Consider the following 19,044-nt stretch of genomic DNA (forward strand, 5'->3'; position numbering starts at 1 on the left):
TAGGTCTCGTCCATTCGTTGCTTCCTCCGGTGTTCCACAAGGTAGTATCCTGGGTCCACTGTTTTTTGTCATGTTTATTAATGATATTCGCTCTTGCTTCTCTAAAGTAAGGTTCTTGCTGTATGCAGATGACCTGAAGATATACTTGCCTATTCATAGCCTTCATGATGCGGTATTGTTGCAAGAAGCTTTGGATAAACTTAGTAACTGGTGTAATAATAATCGGTTATCACTTAACCTAAAAAAGTGCTTTCAAATAACTTTTTCGAAGCGTGTCAACTTGATTGATACCGTGTATCAAATATCAAACTCGCCCCTGTTGCGGGTTAGTGAAATTAAGGACTTGGGTGTAATATTTGACACGAAGTTTTCGTTTTCAAGTCATATTAATGTGTGCATTGCTAAGTCGTATGCCATGCTAGCTTTTGTTAGGCGTCATAGCTTGGATTTCAGTGACCCGTATACGCTAAAGCTTTTATATTCTGCGTTTGTGCGATCCAAACTTGAATACGCTTGTTTCATCTGGTCTCCGTATTATTCCTGCCATGTTGCAAGAATTGAACGAATCCAAAAAGTATTCGTACGCTTTGCATTACGCAGTCTGCGCTTCTCGGATCCTGTCCCGACTTATAAAGCTCGTTGCTTATTGATCAACTTAAAATCATTGCAGGACAGGAGGACAATTTTATCGTTGTCGTTCGTTTTCGATTTGTTACGTGGGGTTGTTGATTGCCCTGTGCTCTTGGAGAGGATTTTCATTAATATACCGGCTAGAGCTCTTCGTGCTTCTGAGTTTTTTCATATTGGTGTTCTCAGGGCTCTTTATGCGCGGAATGCTCCAATTACTAGAGCCTTAATTGAGTTCAATAGAATTTCTAAATTTTGTGAGATAGATTTTTCTTGTTCGAAAGATGGCTTTCTGAGTATTTTAAATACTTTTTATAAGTAAGGTAATTTATATTATTATACATTATTAACTACTTTACACTTTTATAATTAGCCTATAAGATTCTTTTTTAATTGGCTTAAATAAATAAATAAATAAATAAATAAATAAATAAATATTTTGATAATATTTGGGTAGCAGGTGTATTTGGGTGTCCGATTAGACGTTTCTCGGAACGGGCCGGATCGGACCACTATAGCATATATCCTCCATACAACCGATTTTTCAGAAAAAGAGGATTTTTGTCATATCTTCCTCAATTTAACAGATTGAAGCTTCAAACTTCACCATATACTTTCGTATATTGCACATATTGTTGTCTGAAAAAATTGATGAGATCGGTCGTATATATAGTATATATCCCCCACAACCCATTGTTCAGATAAGAAACTTTCGTAACTACTGCCCTATTTTAAGAGCTAGAGGCTTCAAATTTCAACGAATACTTACGTATATAGCATTCTTTGTTGTCTGAAAAAATCATAGAGGTCGGTGGTATATATATTATATACCCCATATAAACTGTCATTTTTGGCCCTTTTTTACGGCTACAAAGCTTCAAAATTCATCAAATTTCATCAAATACTTACGCTTACGTCATATATTGTTGAAATACGTTATTCTTAGTCATAGTTTTTACACGCAGACCACAAAAAACCTGAAACTCTGCATCCTCACACAAAGTACCTACCTGTTTTTATACTCAGTTGAGCAGAGCTCACAGAGTATATTAATTTTGTTTGGATAACGGTTGGTTGTACAGGTATAAAGGAATCGAGATAGATATAGACTTTCATATATCAAAATCATCAGTATCGAAAAAAAAATTCGATTGAGCCATGTCTGTCCGTCCGTCTGTCCGTTAACACGATAACTTAAGTAAATTTTGAGGTATCTTGATGAAATTTGGTATGTAGATTTCTGGGCACTCATCTCATATCGCTATTTAAAATGAACGATATCGATAAATTAAAATGAACTTTTTCGATATCGAAAATTTCGAAAAATCTAAAAAGTGCGATAATTCATTACCAAATACGGATTAAGCGATGAAATTTGGTAGGTGAGTTCAACTTATGACGCAGAATAGAAAACTAGTAAAATTTTGGACAAAGGGCGTGGCTCCGCCCACTTTTAAAAGAAGATAATTTAGATGTTTTGCAAGCTGTAATTTGGCAGTCGTTGAAGACATCATGATGAAATTTGGCAGGAACGTTACTCTTATCACTATATGTCAGCTTACAAAAAATTAGCAAAATCGGAGAACGACCACGCCCACTTTTAAAATTTTTTTTTTTTTAAATTCAAATTTTAAAAGAAAAGTTAATATCTTTACAGTATATAAGTAAATTATGCCAACATTCAACTCCAGTAATGATATGGTGCAACAAAATACACAAATAAAAGAAAATTTCAAAATGGGCGTGGCTCCGCCCTTTTTCATTTAATTTGTCTAGGATACTTTTAATGACATAAGTCGAACAAAGATTTACAAATCCATGTGAAATTTGGTAGAGGCTTAGATTCTAGGACGATAACTGTTTTCTGTGAAAAAGGGCAAAATCGGTTGAAGCTGCGCCCAGTTTTTATACACAGTCGACCGTCTGTCCTTCCGCTCAGCCTTTAACACGATAACTTGAGCAAAAATCGATATATCTTTACTAAACTCAGTTCACGTACTTACCTGAGCTCACTTTGTATTGGTGTAAAAAATGGCCGAAATCCGACTATGACCACGCCCACTTTTTCGATACCGAAAATTGCGAAATATGAAAAAAATGCCATAATTATATACCAAACACGAAAAAAGGGATGAAACATGGTAATTGTATTGGTCTATTGACGCAAAATATAACTTTAGAAAAAAACTTGGTAAAATGGGTGTGACACCTACCATATTAAGTAGAAGAAAATGAAAAAGTTTTGCAAGCCCTTGGAATCTTGGAAGGAATACTGTTCGTGGTATTACATATATAAATAAATTAGCGGTACCTGACAGATGAAGTTCTGGATCACCCTGGTTCACCTTTTGGTCGATATCTAGAAAACGCCTTCACATATACAACTAAGGGCCACTCCCTTTTAAAACCCTCATTCATACCTTTAATTTGATACCCATATCGTACAAACGCATTCTAGAGTCACCCCTGGTCCACCTTTATGGCGATATCTCGAAAAGGCATCCACCTATGGAACTAAGGCCCACTCCCTTTTAAAATACTCATTAACACCTTTCATTTGATACCCATATCGTACAAACGCATTCTAGAGTCACCCCTGGTCCACGTTAATGGCGATATCCCGAAAAGGCGTCCACCTATAGAACTAAGGCCCACTCCCTTTTAAAATACACATAAACACCTTTCTTTTGATTCCCATTTAGTACAAACAAATTCTAGAGTCACCCATGGTCCACCTTTATGGCGATATCTCGAAAAGGTGTCCACGTATAGAACTAAGGCCCACGCCCTCTTAAAATACTCATTAAAGCCTTTCGTTTAACACCCATATTGTACAAACGCATTCTAGAGTCACCCCTGGTCCCCTTTATGGCGATATCCCAAATAGGGATCCACCTATAGAACTATGGCTCACTCCCTTTTAAAATACTCTTTAATACCTTTCATTTGATACACATGTCATACAAACACATTCCAGGGTTACCCTCGGTTCATTTTCCTACATGGTTATTTTCCCTTATGTTGCCACCATAGCTCTCAACTGAGTATGTAATGTTCGGTTACACCCGAAGTTAACCTTCCTTACTTGTTTACTTTATATTTATCTTAAAAATCGTTTAAGTATGTACATCTGTTCACTATATACTTCTTATCTTATACAGCCGATTATTCGGAGATTACTGTTCAGATTATTGTTCAGCCCCATTCATGAAAGGTATGAAGTCTTCGGCACAGCCGAAGACAGTCCCTACCTTGCTTTTTATGTTTAAAGCATGTGCTGGATAAAACTCCACTTTTGGCACCGACGAAGATGATAAGCTTCAATTCAATAAAAGATGAGGTTTCATCTTGGAGGCTAATCTTTCTGACTGTGGAACCAAAACATCTTTTTTACCCAATTTACCGTTGAAGTTGCCAAACGTGACTTTTATATCATAGCAGGGCACATGTATGTGTGTTGTTGTTGTTGTTTTAGTGATAAGGTTGCTCCCCGAAGGCTTTGGGAGTGTTATCGATGTGATGGTCCTTTTCCCGATACAGATCTGGTACGCTCCGGTAACACAGCACCATTAAGGTGCTAGCCCGACCATCTCGGGAACGACTTATATGACTACGTTAAGCCTTCAGGCCATTCCTCCCTCCCCACCACCAACTTCCATGAGGAGCTTGGGGTCGCCAGAGCCTCGTCTGTTAGTGAAACAGGATTCGCCGCGGATAGGTGAGGTTGACAATGGGGTTTGGAGAAGCTATATATTGCACTGGCAACCTGAAGGGTTGCGCTACACAACCCCTTGAATCTGATATTTTAGTCGCCTCTTACCACAGACATACCTACCGCGGGTATATTCTGACTCCCTAACCCGCTGGGGAGATGTATGTGTGTTCGCTCACAGCGCTTGTAGAAGGTGTCTTTCTCCCTCTAAATTCTGCTTTATCACTATGAGTGAGCGACATCTTGGCGAGGGAGAAACACTCTTCACGAATTCGACAACAAATCTGCGCTTATTCTCATAAGCATCCGGTCAAAGGCACCTTTTCTAATAATGGAACGGAAATTCCAAGTGCACTTCATATAAAGTTTTGTTGGAAATTTCACTCGAATGTAGTTTTAAGTAATGACTTCTCAAACTACGCGCTGTACAAGCCAAGATGTTACGCTGGAAGTTTATATAGTAAGCAGCTTGCCATAAAACAGACGCCCGCTTGCAGCCGCACATCGCGGTGATCAGAAATTGTCAATCTAATACCGCAACAAGCACAGGGTAGTATTGCCATGTTATCGCCTTCTGCATTAGCTCACACCGAAGCGGACGCTCAGTAGCTAATCCAAGGATACTTGGACAGGATCGTCAACATGTTATGGTGAAGCGTGCAGTCATGCAAAAGAATTGCTCTGGACATTCATAAGTCAGTGGTGTTTGGGTGCTTCCCCCACTTGCCTGGATTCTTATGGACAGACCCATTGAAATAATTTGGTTTAAGCAAGATCACTAGTGCTAGTTTTTTGAACCGAATTGCACAGACATAATTGAGTCGTGAACTATAAGAGCTTGTGAAGCAAAAGCTTATGGCTGTGAAAGATGTCACACTTTGAAAAATAGCTAATAAATTTAACTTAATTGGCGTGTATGTGAAGCAATCAAAAAAGAATTAATTAATTACCTATAATGAATTCAAAGGTTGTTGGCTGCGTATTTTTTTATTTTTCTTCTTTGAATTTACAGAAGCGAACACTAAATCAGCAGTGACAAATTTGATCAAATTTTGTCAATAAAAATTTCCGAAGTTTTAAGGCAAAACCGTCTACGAATTTTGCAGTGATGGTGCACAAACGAAACTAATAATTTCCGAATTCATAAGTTTAACACCGGCTCATTAGGAGTATAATTATAGCTCAAAAATGTTTTTGAAAAAATTTGAGAAAATTTCAAACTTTTTGTTTGGTTTTCCTTGAAGAAATAAATCTGCGTGATAAAAAAAATGTGAATATTTGCTTCTTTATGAAACGAACCACCTTAGTAGCCCTAGCCGTACCCATTTACGCCAGCTATCCTTGTTTCACGATAACTGACACCAATTGGGAGCAACGAGAGGGGTCAAGTTCAGCTGCCTCTCACTCTGTCTCTGTTTCCAAATAGCCTTGTCGATGGAAATGTTATCTTTGAGCTAGCTTTTTCGGTCATTCGCATAACGTGACCTAACCAGCGCACAGTGGTCGGTCTTATATGGAGTTGGTGGCCAAAAATACTTCCAGTAGAGATATCAACGTAAAGCTTTGTTCACGGCTTTATAAATATGCAAGAATTATTTTTTCATAAAATTGGTTCGTCTGATACCTTCATACCGACCCACAACCACCGACTTTCGCTGCATGCATACAAAAAGTAAATAGATGTGTGGGGAAAAGTGGTAAGATGTGTCTATCGCAAATACAATGTTTAATTGGATTAAATAAAGAAATTAAAGTTATTAAACGATCTTGCATACATAACAATAACAAAACAACAAACACGCTCAAAAGTTTACATTTGCATATCGTCGAATGGATAAAATAATGTCGTATGTTACATGTGAGCACATATAACATACGACAATAATTTATCAGGGTGACGCTATCACAAAACTGTCGCAAAACATAGTTACTGGCAGAAAGTGCCAGCTGATATTAACGCTTTAGAGCCTTAAAACTTTGACTGGTAATAAGATATAATAAGTCCCAACGTGAGGATCGGTGAGGAAGCCAATTATAACGTTAGCCGAGATTGAAATATTTGTGCAAATAAACACTAATAAAGGCGCTGGTGAAATTTTATATAACAAAAAAAAAAAAAAATAGTAAGTTAAAGACATTAAAATTATTTCAAAATGAATACCTTTGACTTCAATATTCATTTATATTTAATTCAATAAAATGATATTTTATGTATTTTTAAATAGCTTAAACTTGCACTTTATTTTTAACTTGCTCACACTGCAAAAACCAACTAATACCATAACCTCATTTTTGAAGCTGTTCTTAAAGAGTACAGTTCGAATACAACAAAAACAAATATACCTCTTAAAAGGCTGTTCTAATAAGAGATTCTAATGACACATTTGTTGACAAACTTTTCACTTTAATTTTTTTTATTTTTGGCCTATGGAACCGACCACTTTGCAGCGAAGCCTTTTGGCTTTAAGTCGCTGCAAATCTTCATATCTGCGAAAATCTCTTACACCTCTTCATTCGATACTCGCTATCAGCATCACGAACAGGACCATAAATTTTCCGGAGAACTTGTCTTGCTAACACTTATCTCATATTCTATCGACAACGTACATGATTTCGAGCAACACCTCAATACAGGTATGATGAGCGACTTTTAGGCCATGATTTTTGATCGTCGAGCGACGTACAATTTGGAAAAAATATTTTAAATATCAATGTAAATTTTGTACTTTGTTAGATTAAAATTGATTGCGATACGAAACTGCACAGAAAAAGTAATCAGCGAACTACCAATAAAAAATTTTAAATTTTCGTAAATATATTTTTTCAATTTTCTTCCGAAAACGTCTTTAAGAATTATTTCTGTTACCATGATTCAATCACAAGAGGTTTGCTCGACAGACAAATTTTTTGACAATTGCAGCTATTTTGCTCCCAAATCGAATGGACATTCGTTAACTGTGTTGTTTCTTTGCAATTTTTGGAAAAATATTAGTAGTAGAAATAGGAAGCAATCAGTTTACAAATACCCGATAAGTACTTAACTGCATAATTCCTTAGAACATTTATTATAATTTTATGGTGAATTTGTTAACTATGACATGAACTGTTAGTGTGGCTGAACATAGGTTTTATGAAAAGTACGGACACCAAGGAATCATGCACTTTCGTAAACTTATGAACATACGAACCCTAAACCACTTCAAAATTAATCGATGAACGTCAAAAAGTCGATAAGTAAATAGCGGAGATGCCATAACGAAATATTGGTACATTGAGCATGTTAACTTATTCATTCCGTATGTTCGGAACATTCGTTTCCATTTAAGAATTTGGGGAGTCAGTTTATATTTTCAATATTATGTATATTCGGACCTCGTGAGGTAGTATCAAACGAACGTGTTCCGAATATTATAAATTAACGTTTTATCCGCAACACTTCCATGAATACTTAACGTAAAGGAGCTTTCCGAAATTTCAGTATAAAAAGGTAAATGCTCCCTGTGTAGCAGGACCGCATAAAAGCTGAACTCTTCTGTCAAAGTCAAGACCGGAATATAAAATAAAAAAAAAAATAAATAAATGTAAGGCGCGATAACCTCCGAACGGATCTAAGGCCGAGCTTCTCTTCCAATTTGCGTCGTGCTCCTATTGATTTTCCCTAAAAATCGGCCGGACGGGACCTACATATTTTATGCCAACTCAGAACGGCATCTGCAAGGCAGATGAGTTTTCACTGAGAGCTTTTCATGGCAGAAATACACCCGGAGCGCTTGCCAAACACTTCGAGGGGTGACCCCGCTTAGAAAATTTTCTTCTAATTGAAAAACCTTATTTCTAAAATTTTGATGTTGCTTTGCCCGGGGTGTGAACACAGGGCATACGGTGTGGTAGGCGGAGCACGCTACCATCACACCACGGTGGCCGCCAAGACCGGAATATAAAGTTCTAATATAAAGTTCTAAGCCATTTTCTTTTTTTTTTTAGCAGACCATGTCGGCTGCGTTTTCAATATCGTCCTATCTCAGAATATTTTTCAAAAACTTCTAATTTCATGATTTGTCACAAAAGCGCCCTGTATTAGAATTAGATTGAAGAACGCCTCAGAATGCTTTTCAATAACTCCCTCGTATGTCAAAATGCAATATAGTGAGTTTTTGAAACAAATTTTGATATATGTAGTGTATTTTTGAATAAAATTCTAAAACAACATAGCTCCTTATCAATTCACGAAATATTTAGTAGAAAATGAATTATTTCCTCCAAAACCTGTTGGCATTTACAAATTCATTATCGCTACTAATATACTATTAAAGGTACTTTTCTACTACAATTTTCGCTAAAGGGGATTGAATTATTACCCGTTTTCCTTACTTCGTAAAATCAACCCGTCCCGATTTCTCAATTTGGGAGTGTCAAAGCTCTGCCGTCATTGAAGAACAAACCTCTAGTAATTGAATCATGTTCTGTTACAAAGTTCATATTTTGTCAAAACACCGAGAGTAAGAAATGAAGAATTCAGGTGGCGTGAGGGTTCACTTTAATTTCTAACTTAATAAGAAAAAAAATCTAAATCACTGCAAACCGTCGGCAAGGAAGTGGAAAATACAAATTTGGAATTCTGATGAGTACACATTTCAACATAAATTAAAATAACATATTTCAAAACAAATATATGTAGACCAGAGGACGGTTGCCATTAATGCCCGACCAATTGTTGAATATGACGAAGTAGTGGTCCCAAATGGTTTCGCGCTGACCCTGGCGCCATAAGAATTGGATCCTGATTATCTTATATGGATATATCGGGATACTAGCTGCGCAACTCTTTTGATTCCTGGTCTGTTGAATGCATACATTCTACTTTATATTGTTGCAAATATTATCCAAAGGATTATGAGTTACGAAATTCGGTCGAAATCGCATCCGGCCTTAATATACGAAAATTTAAATAAATTGTAGCTGATATTTTTCCTTTCGCGACTGTATGTTTTTGGTCTTTACTTAGCGTTTCAATTTTCTTTTTTCTAAGAATTTTCTTATACATGCTTGTAACTATGGAGCCACGAAAAAATCCACATTGTTCACGGAATTTTTTCTCTCTTCCCATATTGAATGAATTCGGCTTTCGGTGAAATTAAAAATTTAGTGACACAGAAACTGTGACGAAATGAATTGTCTACCCACTCAGATGGTTGACAATAAACATTTAGTCTCTGCCCAATAACAGCATCAATGGCGTATACTATCCTAGCCTAGTCCAATATTGGGCTGAGCAACCAAAGAAGGCGGCGAAGAGGCAATGTAGCTAATTGATGCCTAAATGCTCCAATGTCAGCCAACTTTTATGCAATTTAATTGACATTTAAGTATTACGCTTGTCTTCTTTCTTGAAGTGGTAGTTTGCTTAAGTTTTTGTTTGTGTAGGGCAGGTATGTAGGTGTGGCATATGGTCAAAACAAACTCAATTATTTAATGCCTTTTATCTTTGTCATTGTTCATTTTAAATTTCCTCAGTTTTACCTATTAACAACTAACATCAACAAAATGAGTTGTTATTAGCGAACAAAACTAATTATTTCTTTATTTATGTTAAATTTTACAAAAACAATTTTAGTACATTAGCTTTTAGATATGTTATTTGAAAAGAAATGCGAACAATCAACAGAGATTGTTCAAATTGTTAAATCTGTTTACACATCACAACCAAATAGCAACAAATTGACAGTAAACAAAATTCAGCACTACAACTGATTTGCAACAGATGGCGCAACGCTGTTAAATATAGTTGGTAAAGAGGAATAGAAGTAGCAATTTATCAGTCAAACAAATTACCGCTGTATAACTAAATGATTAGCTTTGCGTGCTGAAGATAAAGACTTGGCAATCTTCGGAAAGGATCTCTCTGCGCAGCTATGGAAGGTGTCTGAAAATATCAATCGGTTATTCGAAATTAAATAATAATTTTTCTATTATAGGGAAATGAAAGAAACAGGAATTATTTTAAAAATATTATTATAGGCCTTAAGCTCGAATTTGAACAAAGAATCATTAAATCCAACATTGCTAAAGTTTTTAGCATCGGTATGGCAATGTCGTACCGGCCTATTGCTTTAGGTGGCTTACCAAGCTACCGGCGACTGATTACACTGGATCACAAATTCCAACTTTTTTTCTGCACCAGAGACGCCATTATGAAATTCCTATGTAAAATCACCCCCTGATTCCGAAAATCAAGGTTATTTTTAATTCAATGGTAACGTTTTTGAGATATTTACGAATTACCGTTATTTCAAAAAAATAAAAAAATTAGTCCACTTAATTATATATATCTCAACAACGAATTGAGCAATTTTAAAACAGTTTGAAGTTTTTAAAAGGTAATAAAATTTGCTAAAAATTCCGCATACAACACTTAAGTATTAAATGGATATATTTACTTGAATGCTTATAACTTTTGTGTTAGTCCATCGATTTTGTTGAATGAAAGCTTGTTTTTTTTTTTGTTGTAATAAAACAAAGCTTAGAGAAAAAACAAAAAATCCGCAAAAAAATAAAAAGTTTTCGACATCCTTCCTGGCAAAGTACACAATTTTTTATATTTTTACAAAAAAAATTTAAAAAATCTGTAATGATTTTTCGTTATCTTTGAATCTGCAGGGCCCCGCAAAAAATGTTGTATGCACAGTTTATAGCAAATTTTATTACCTTTTAAAACCTTCAAACTACTTTGGAATTTCTCAATTCGTTATTGAGATATATATGATTAAGTGGACCCAATTTTTTATTTTTTTGAAATAACGGTAATTCGTAAATATCTCATAAACGTTACCATAGAATTAAAAATAACCTTGATTTTCAGAATCAGGGAGGGGTTTTTCGTAGGAATTTCATATTGGCGTCTCTGGTGCATTTTGGCTGTAAACCAGTGTTATCGGTGTTTATTTAAATCACGATATTGATGGTGGAGGCGGAAAGCGTCATACCCGTGGATGATAAAGTTGTATTACACTTTCCGTAATGTAGGGGAGCTTTAAGCAAAGATATTTTTAAATTTTTATTGCTGGAAACCTGCTGGGAAAGAAGCTTTGGTTTTCCGGAAATTGTAATGAAAAAATGTTCTTATTTTTAAAACAACAATTTTTCTTTTCGACAAAAACAGGTTAATTACTTTAGAGGTCTTGCTGTATTTGAGGTGCTGTCCATATAACTTTTTCTTAGTTTTTTTGAGTGTGGATTTTTTTGCATAAAAATATTGTATTTGGCTGGAGTCGATTTTTCACCGATTCCTATGTGTCAAAGGTGCAAATTTAACATTGAGTGGCCACATTTTATATGTTTAATATCTGAATGTACACGTCTGACATTAATACCATCGATCTGAGCACCCTCACCGTAAGTCTGCTTACTCCATACTGAAAAAAGAAGCGTAAAATATGGCCTTGATAATTAGTAAGGTTGATAGTAGCGTGCTCCGCCTAATACACTGACGTTCCTGCGTTCACGCCCCGGGCACAGCAATATCAAAATTTTAGAAACAATTTTCAATCAGAAGACAAATTTTCTAATAGGGGTGGCTCCTTGGCAGTGTTTGGCAAGCACTCCGAATATATTACTGCCATGAAAAGCTTCTCAGTGAAAACTCGTCTGACTTGCAGATGCCGTTCGGAATCGGCATAAAACAAGTAGTTCCCGTACCGCCAATTTGTAGAAAAAATTAAAAGGAGCACGACGCAAATTGGAAGAGAAGCTCGGCCCCAAATATCTTCGGAGGTTATCGCGCATTACATTTATTTTATTTTTAAGGACGAAACGAATGGCAGCCAAAATTTCTAAATAATTAAAGGCCTGGTACATTTGGGAACCAACATTAATACAAACAGCAAAATCAGCTTTAGAATACAGCGAAGAACTACTCTTGCCAACAATCCTTTTACCAGGCGGGCAATTCAAAAGTAAATTCTTTTCTCGGCAAAAGAAAATCATGCTCTATACTTCACTTTTCGTGTTCGTTATTGTTGTTGCTCTTTTAACGATAAGGACACTCAACGTAGGCCTTGGGAAGTGTTATCAATGTTGATGGTCCTTTGTCGGATGCAGATATGGTTCGTTCCGGTAACAAGCACCATAAATATTCTAGTCCGAGAATCTCGGGAACGATTTGGTATGACCACATACGACCTTCTAGGCTATCTCGCCCAACCACCCCCTAGATTCACCAGGAGTTCGGGTCGCCACAGCCTTGGCTATTTTTGAAACAGGATTCGCCACGGGTAGGTAAGGTTGACAATTGGGTTGGAGAAGCTATATATTTCGCTGACAACCCCTTGAGAGGCTTGCGCTACACAACCCCTTGAATCGGTTAGGTATTTTAGTCGCCTCTTAAGGCAGGCATACCTACCGCGGGTATATTCTATGCTCCATAACCCGCTGGGGTATTTCTCACACTCGTCCTGCTATATGGTGCAGATGCATTGACCCTGACAACATCATATGATACAGCTATGGGAGTGTTCGGGAGAAAATTTCTTCGAAAAATTTAGGGACCTCTACGTGTTGGTGACAGCAAGTACCGAGAAATTTAATGATGTGCTGTCCGAACTGCATACAGACATCAAATTAGTCCAGCGAATTAAAACGCAGCAGCTACGCTTGCTAGGTCATGTTATCCGAATGAAAGATAGTGCTCTGTCTAAGAAAGTATTTTTATCGGAACCCTATATGGAAGCAGAGAAAGAGGGTGACGCCCGCTCCACGGGATGCGACAGATGGGAAATGGTTTAGATTCCTTTGGTGTAACCAATTGGCGCCGGTTAACCCAGCGTAGAAGCGACTGGCACGCCTTATTGAATGGCCATAACTGTTTAAATGGTTAAGCGCCAATTAAGTGTGTTAGTAATACGTCATCCATAGATCAAAAGTGATCAATGGTGAGGTTGGCACTTGCATCTACTTCAGTTTCGCTTACAAATTTTAAAAGCAAAAGTAATACAATCTAAATTTCTGTTTATTTTATTATAATTCAATACCAAAACAATGCACAAAACGTACTCAATAATCAGCCCACAAGAGGCAACCAATATGAGTATTTCAAATCATTGATTATGGTTTATATATACGCTAACGTTTACGCATTCACAAATTTGTTTCGTGAATCAGCTAAATAATTTGACAACAATGACTGGTTGAGAGCGAACCACCAAAATGAATGGTTTGGTAATCTAATCATGCAACAATAGCCAAAATCTCATCCTGCAAGCTTCGTTAAAAATAAAACTCGTTAATGCATTGCGTTGTAAATTGTTGTAATTTTTACTGGCAAACTTCATGGGAAATATTAAATTTGACGAAACAAAACTACGCTAACTTACGATTTAGTTATTTGCAATAAAAAGGCGCGATATGACAAAAACGATATTTGTTATAAATAATTGGAAAGCCCGGGGCTTAATTCTACCTTTATCAATGCGTAATAGATTGACCGACTTCGAGCGTATTTGGAAGGGGCGGAATTGTATCGAATACTCTTGGTCCGTTTTGGGACTACTATGGGAGCTTTTTTGTGAAGATTTCGGGATGAATTTAGGAATATTTCGAGACATTTTAAGGTCTCATTTCGAAACTATATGATGCAGCTTTGGCACAGCTTAAATATTTGGAGGCAAATTTGGAAGAATTTCAGTATCACTTCGAGATCGTTTAAGAATAATATAGAGACTATTTCGACATACTTTTACGACTGTTACGGAATCACTTCGTGATTATTTTCGAAAATATTTTGAGACTATTTCGGAACCAATTTGAAACATTTTCACGATCACTTCAAGATTATTTTAGGAACCATTTCTGAACAATCATTTTGACGCAGTTACAGGATTATTTTAGGATCACTTCGAGGTTATTTTCGAAATAATTTCGAGACTATTTCGACACCAATTTGAAACGATTTCAGGATCACTTCAGGATTATTTTAAGCATAGTGGCGAGATCATTTCCGGAATGCTTCGGAATTATTTTCCGAATAATTTCTAGATTTCAAGGAACTTACTTCAGGATCACTAAGGGATAACTGTAGGTTTGGTGAAAGCGTCAGAATCATTTCAAGACTGCTTGGATGCAATTTTGGAATAGTTTTAGGATAATTCCAGTGCATGCTGGTGCATACTGCCCGAACTTGTTTAAGTAAAACAATATGTATGTATATCTTATGAAACAAATTTCATAAAATATTGACTGGCTAAAATTAAAAAGTGCGAACGTTCAAATCTTCTCAAAACGGAAGCGATGTTGGTAAGAAAAAGTTAAAGAGTAGAGTAAGCGATGAGACCTGTAATAAGCCCAAGGTGATTCTGTAACTTTTTAAAAATATTTTGCGAAAATAATCTGGAAGAAATCCTGAAGTTTTCCCAAAACCGCATCGCATAGCTTCACAATGTTCCCTAATAAAACGCGACGTATACATGAAGTCATACGCTTTGCATTTATTTGCTTTTAATGGAAATTCCGTTTATACTGCAAGCCGTTCAAATAACATCCTAAAATCTCAAAGAAGTGGTAGATACTTAAAAAAAAAAATTATACAAGATCAAATATTATAAAAAATGATACCTTAAAACTCTAACGCTCAGCAATGTCGATACGTCGCAATGCCGCTTGTAATAAATGCTGGATAATAACAGCAGCAAAGTAAGCAGATGAAATGGAAAATAGAAACAGTGGCTAAGAACGCAGACAGCATTACACAAACAAGTAAACAGAAAAAAGAGCGCATTTTTTTAGATAAACACATATACAGTAATTATAAAAGCAGCAGATAAGAAAAGTAAATAAACAACTAATCGAGGCAGCTGTTCGCGTAAAGTCTAGACCCTGAGAGAAATTGGCGAACAAGATAAATGGGAGTATGAAAGCTGCGCAGTACAAGTAATAGTGAATCAATTTGATTTTAATACGCTATAAATGAATTATATGAATACATTAAATTATAAAAATCTACTATCATATTAGTGCTATTAATAAAAAAAAAATTTATAAACAGAACATTTTTGTGTATTTGTTCGATGAATCAGTTATTCGAATGATAGCAGAAGCCGCAAAATAATCGAGATTCTTGAGATTCGCAGCAATATAATTATGAATAACTTATAAGTTGTGTGCGAAGAATTGCTTAGGTGCTTCTTTGTGCAAAATTGAATGCGTTATGATACCATAAGGTCTAGCACTCTTCAATATTCTCGTCGAAGGCTTAAGCATTTCGCAACTTGCCTTACGTACAAATGATTTGAACGAACCTCTGGGTGAATTTTTTATATGACACACTCTAATGTGCCTACCTAAATGATGCTTTGTTATGCATAGTATAAGACATCATTAATCAAACTTATTTAAATAAGCATCAAAATATCTTTAAACGTTTTTACTTTTGTTTGCATCAATAATAAAAAACACACCACAATATGTACAATAATCTCTGCCCATTTAACTCTTACATTTTATTTCCTTTCAGGCCATTCACTGCACCGAAAGATACCAAAATTGTGCATCAGATTTACCCCCACCAAGGCGTACTTCATATGGACGAACATCGACTACAGGCCTTTGAGTTAACTGAATCATTTAGCGGCAAGGAAGAATCATTACCTGCAAGTGTGGCTATACAAAGAAACACGCGTTACTGAGCCCAACGTGGCGTATGAGTAACCTGCAACTGTACGAAGACTCAAATAATAAAATTTAATTTTTCAAATAGTCAAGCGCTGGCAAATGCCTTAATATGATAAATGATTAAAAGCGGCAGTTCATTATTACTTGTATTAAAAAAATTTCTGTACTAAGGATAACAAAGAAGATAACACAAAAATGGTGTATAATAAAATATGTATTTTATTATAAGCGTTTAATCAACATAAAACTCAGTTGGAAAAAAGCAGCTTTGAGGTAATAAAACAGAATGAAAAATTTAGTTCGGCTCAAACCGAACATAATATACTCAGTTGTGCATGCAAAAGAGCAAACTTGTTCCAGTGTTTGTATGAGATTTTCTAAAGAATTAATTATATTTGATCAAAATATACCAAACCTGGATCGAGGAAATATTACTCCTTATCAAAAGCTTAAGCGATCATTCATTCAATCATTTTTTTACCTCCGGGATGTAAATGGGCTAAGTAAGTCTTAATTCGTCTGATCCTAAATTACGACGGTCGTCTAGCTGTCATAAATGTCAAAGACAGTTTTTATCAGAAAGTTATTAGATGCCACCGCAGGTGAGATCAAACAATCCCTGATATTTCTCGACCTCATGTTGGCAAGCTTGGTGCTTTGATAGCCGCCTGACATTTCCAGTTGATGTTAAACTCTCTAACAATTGCGACGAAGGACACTGCAGTAATAGGGCCAACAAACACCAGCTCATGGCAGAATACTTCCCCTTCAACCGTTTATAAAAATTAATAAAATAATGGATCCAAGATTGATTCCTTTGGGTACATGGAATATTAAAAAATTTACACGAGCTATTCTTAAATCCTTCTTTATTTTAAATACGAAGATCTGCAGTGTAAAAACATTTGGGCATTCCATGAGGCCTAAATTTAGCACCAAAACAGAGTGGAGAAGTTTGCCAAAGGCAAATCTAGTAGAAACATACATATGTGGTACATTCAAGCAAGTTCGAGAAAGCAGATTTACCACTGCAGAAGCCACATTCAGACGGATCAAAATATAATGAAATTGACAACGCTAAATGTTTTTGTCATAATTGCATCAAAAATTTGGAATGACATTGAGTTTCGCAATTTCTCTGTAGATTATAAGACAGGATCTAGTAGCAGGATCGAAGAATGTTCTTCCAGCACTGGCTAACAATATATAGAAGAGTTTTGCAATCTTGCTGCAATATTCCAGCAGCGAAGTAATTATGCAGGACTGTTCAGACTACAGTTAATATAACATTTCTTGAAAAACTCTATTAAAAGACCCTGACAGGGCTCCAGGCTGTTAGCCTTAGGAAGCTTTTCATTTCTTTTAACTCAACGGATGGATGTAGTGGGAGGGGATTCGCTTCGGGGTTTCTGAACATTCGACAGTTTATCTTTCAGATTTTTATGGGTTCACTAAAGAGCTGGGATAACAAAACGGTTCTTTAACACTAATTGCAATAGCAACTTTATGATTCCTTATGGGAAAATATTAGTGAACACAAACAAAAAGTATTAAACTGCAGTGAACAGCTCTATCTATAATTTTCCTGACAAACGTAGACGGATATGAAACAAGAAGCTCTGTGAAGATTGAGAGGGAACTTTACAAAGTTCCACAGAAATCGATTGAGGATTTAAATTGTTTTTTTGTGGTCTAAAGCTCGTATATACACATAGCATATTCAGGTCAAATGAAACCATTATCAAGTCTTATAAAATTTGTTTCACTTTAAATGAAATTTTTTCACCTTAAAAGAAACTTTTTTTATTTTTATTTTATTTTGTTATTATTACCTTTATATTAAGTCGCTTTCATGTTTGTCCCCTCATTTCCATACGAATTTTTGACCCACGGAAAAGTCTTTTTCGGTAACTTCCCGTTGAGCTAGACACTTGATACTTAGAATATAGTTCAGATCTGAGAGACATTACAATGCAATTGAAAAAAATATCCGCTAGGTTGCGCACGGATCGAGATATACAGAAAATTAATTTTAAAATGGAAATTTTGCAATAGACTTTTAACTAACTTGTGGGTGATCCAGAGTCTTTAAACTTAGCACATAGTTTGCGAGTCGATAGCGCTACAATTAGTGGAAAACAAGATGCCGCCAGGTGGCACACGAATAGAGATAAACCAAAACTCCTGAAAATCCCTGAAAAAACGCAGGGAATCTTGCAATCGATTTTTGAGTAACTTCCCGGTCAGCTGGAGATATGAAATTTGAGCCCTAAGTCAGTCCCCCGGCGACAATGCCATATTTTATCAAAAAATTTCCGCTAGGTGGCGCCTGGATCGAGATATTAGGAAAATTAATTTTAATTTGGGAATATTTCAATCCATTTTTAACTAGCTGCCCGGTTACCTAGAGACTTCTAACTTAGCACATAGTTCGACACCCGGTGACAATACAATTTGCAGCAAACAAAATTCCGCTAGGTGGCGCGCCAAGTGAGATAACTACAAATCTTTGAAAAACGAGAGGAATCTTGCAATCAATTTTTGAATAACTTCCCGGTGAGGTGGAGATATGAAACTTGAGCCGTAAGTCAGAATCCGGTGGCAATGCAATATTTAAAAAAAAAAATCCGCTAGGTGGCGTCTGGATCGAGATATTAAGGAAATAAATTTTAATTTGGGAATATTTCAATCCATTTTTAACTAGCTGCCCGGTTACCTAGAGACTTGTAACTTAGCACATAGTTCGACACCCGGTGGCAATACAATTTACAGAAAACAAAATTCCGCTAGGTGGCGCGCCAAGTGAGATAACTATAAATCCTTGAAAAACGAGAGGAATCTTGCAATCGATTTTTGAGTAACTTCCCGGTGAGCTGGAGATATGAAACTTGAGCCGTAAGTAAGAATCCGGTGACAATGCAATATTTTATCAAAAAATTCCGCTAGGTGGCACATGGATCGAGATATTAAGAAAATAAATTTTAATTTGGGAATCTTTCAATCCATTTTTAACTAGCTGCCCGGTTACCTAGAGACTTGTAACT

At 36.1% G+C, this 19,044-nt stretch overlaps 1 protein-coding gene across 6 annotated transcripts in view; it reads left to right on the forward strand.

The window, feature by feature from the left end:
* The window catches only part of AstA-R2 (Allatostatin A receptor 2), a 66,656-nt gene extending 50,409 nt beyond the window's left edge, over window positions 1-16,247 (forward strand). For all 6 annotated transcript variants that reach the window (XM_067774357.1, XM_067774402.1, XM_067774392.1 and 3 more), the window contains one exon: window positions 15,843-16,247. In XM_067774357.1, coding sequence (XP_067630458.1) covers window positions 15,843-15,938 — 96 coding nt within the window. In that variant the 3' untranslated portion in view covers window positions 15,939-16,247. The remainder of the gene's footprint in view (window positions 1-15,842) is intronic.
* The last annotated feature ends 2,797 nt before the right edge of the window (window positions 16,248-19,044 follow it).

The sequence above is a fragment of the Eurosta solidaginis genome, chromosome 1 (assembly GCF_040869045.1).
Source record: "Eurosta solidaginis isolate ZX-2024a chromosome 1, ASM4086904v1, whole genome shotgun sequence".
Lineage (NCBI taxonomy): Eukaryota > Metazoa > Arthropoda > Insecta > Diptera > Tephritidae > Eurosta > Eurosta solidaginis.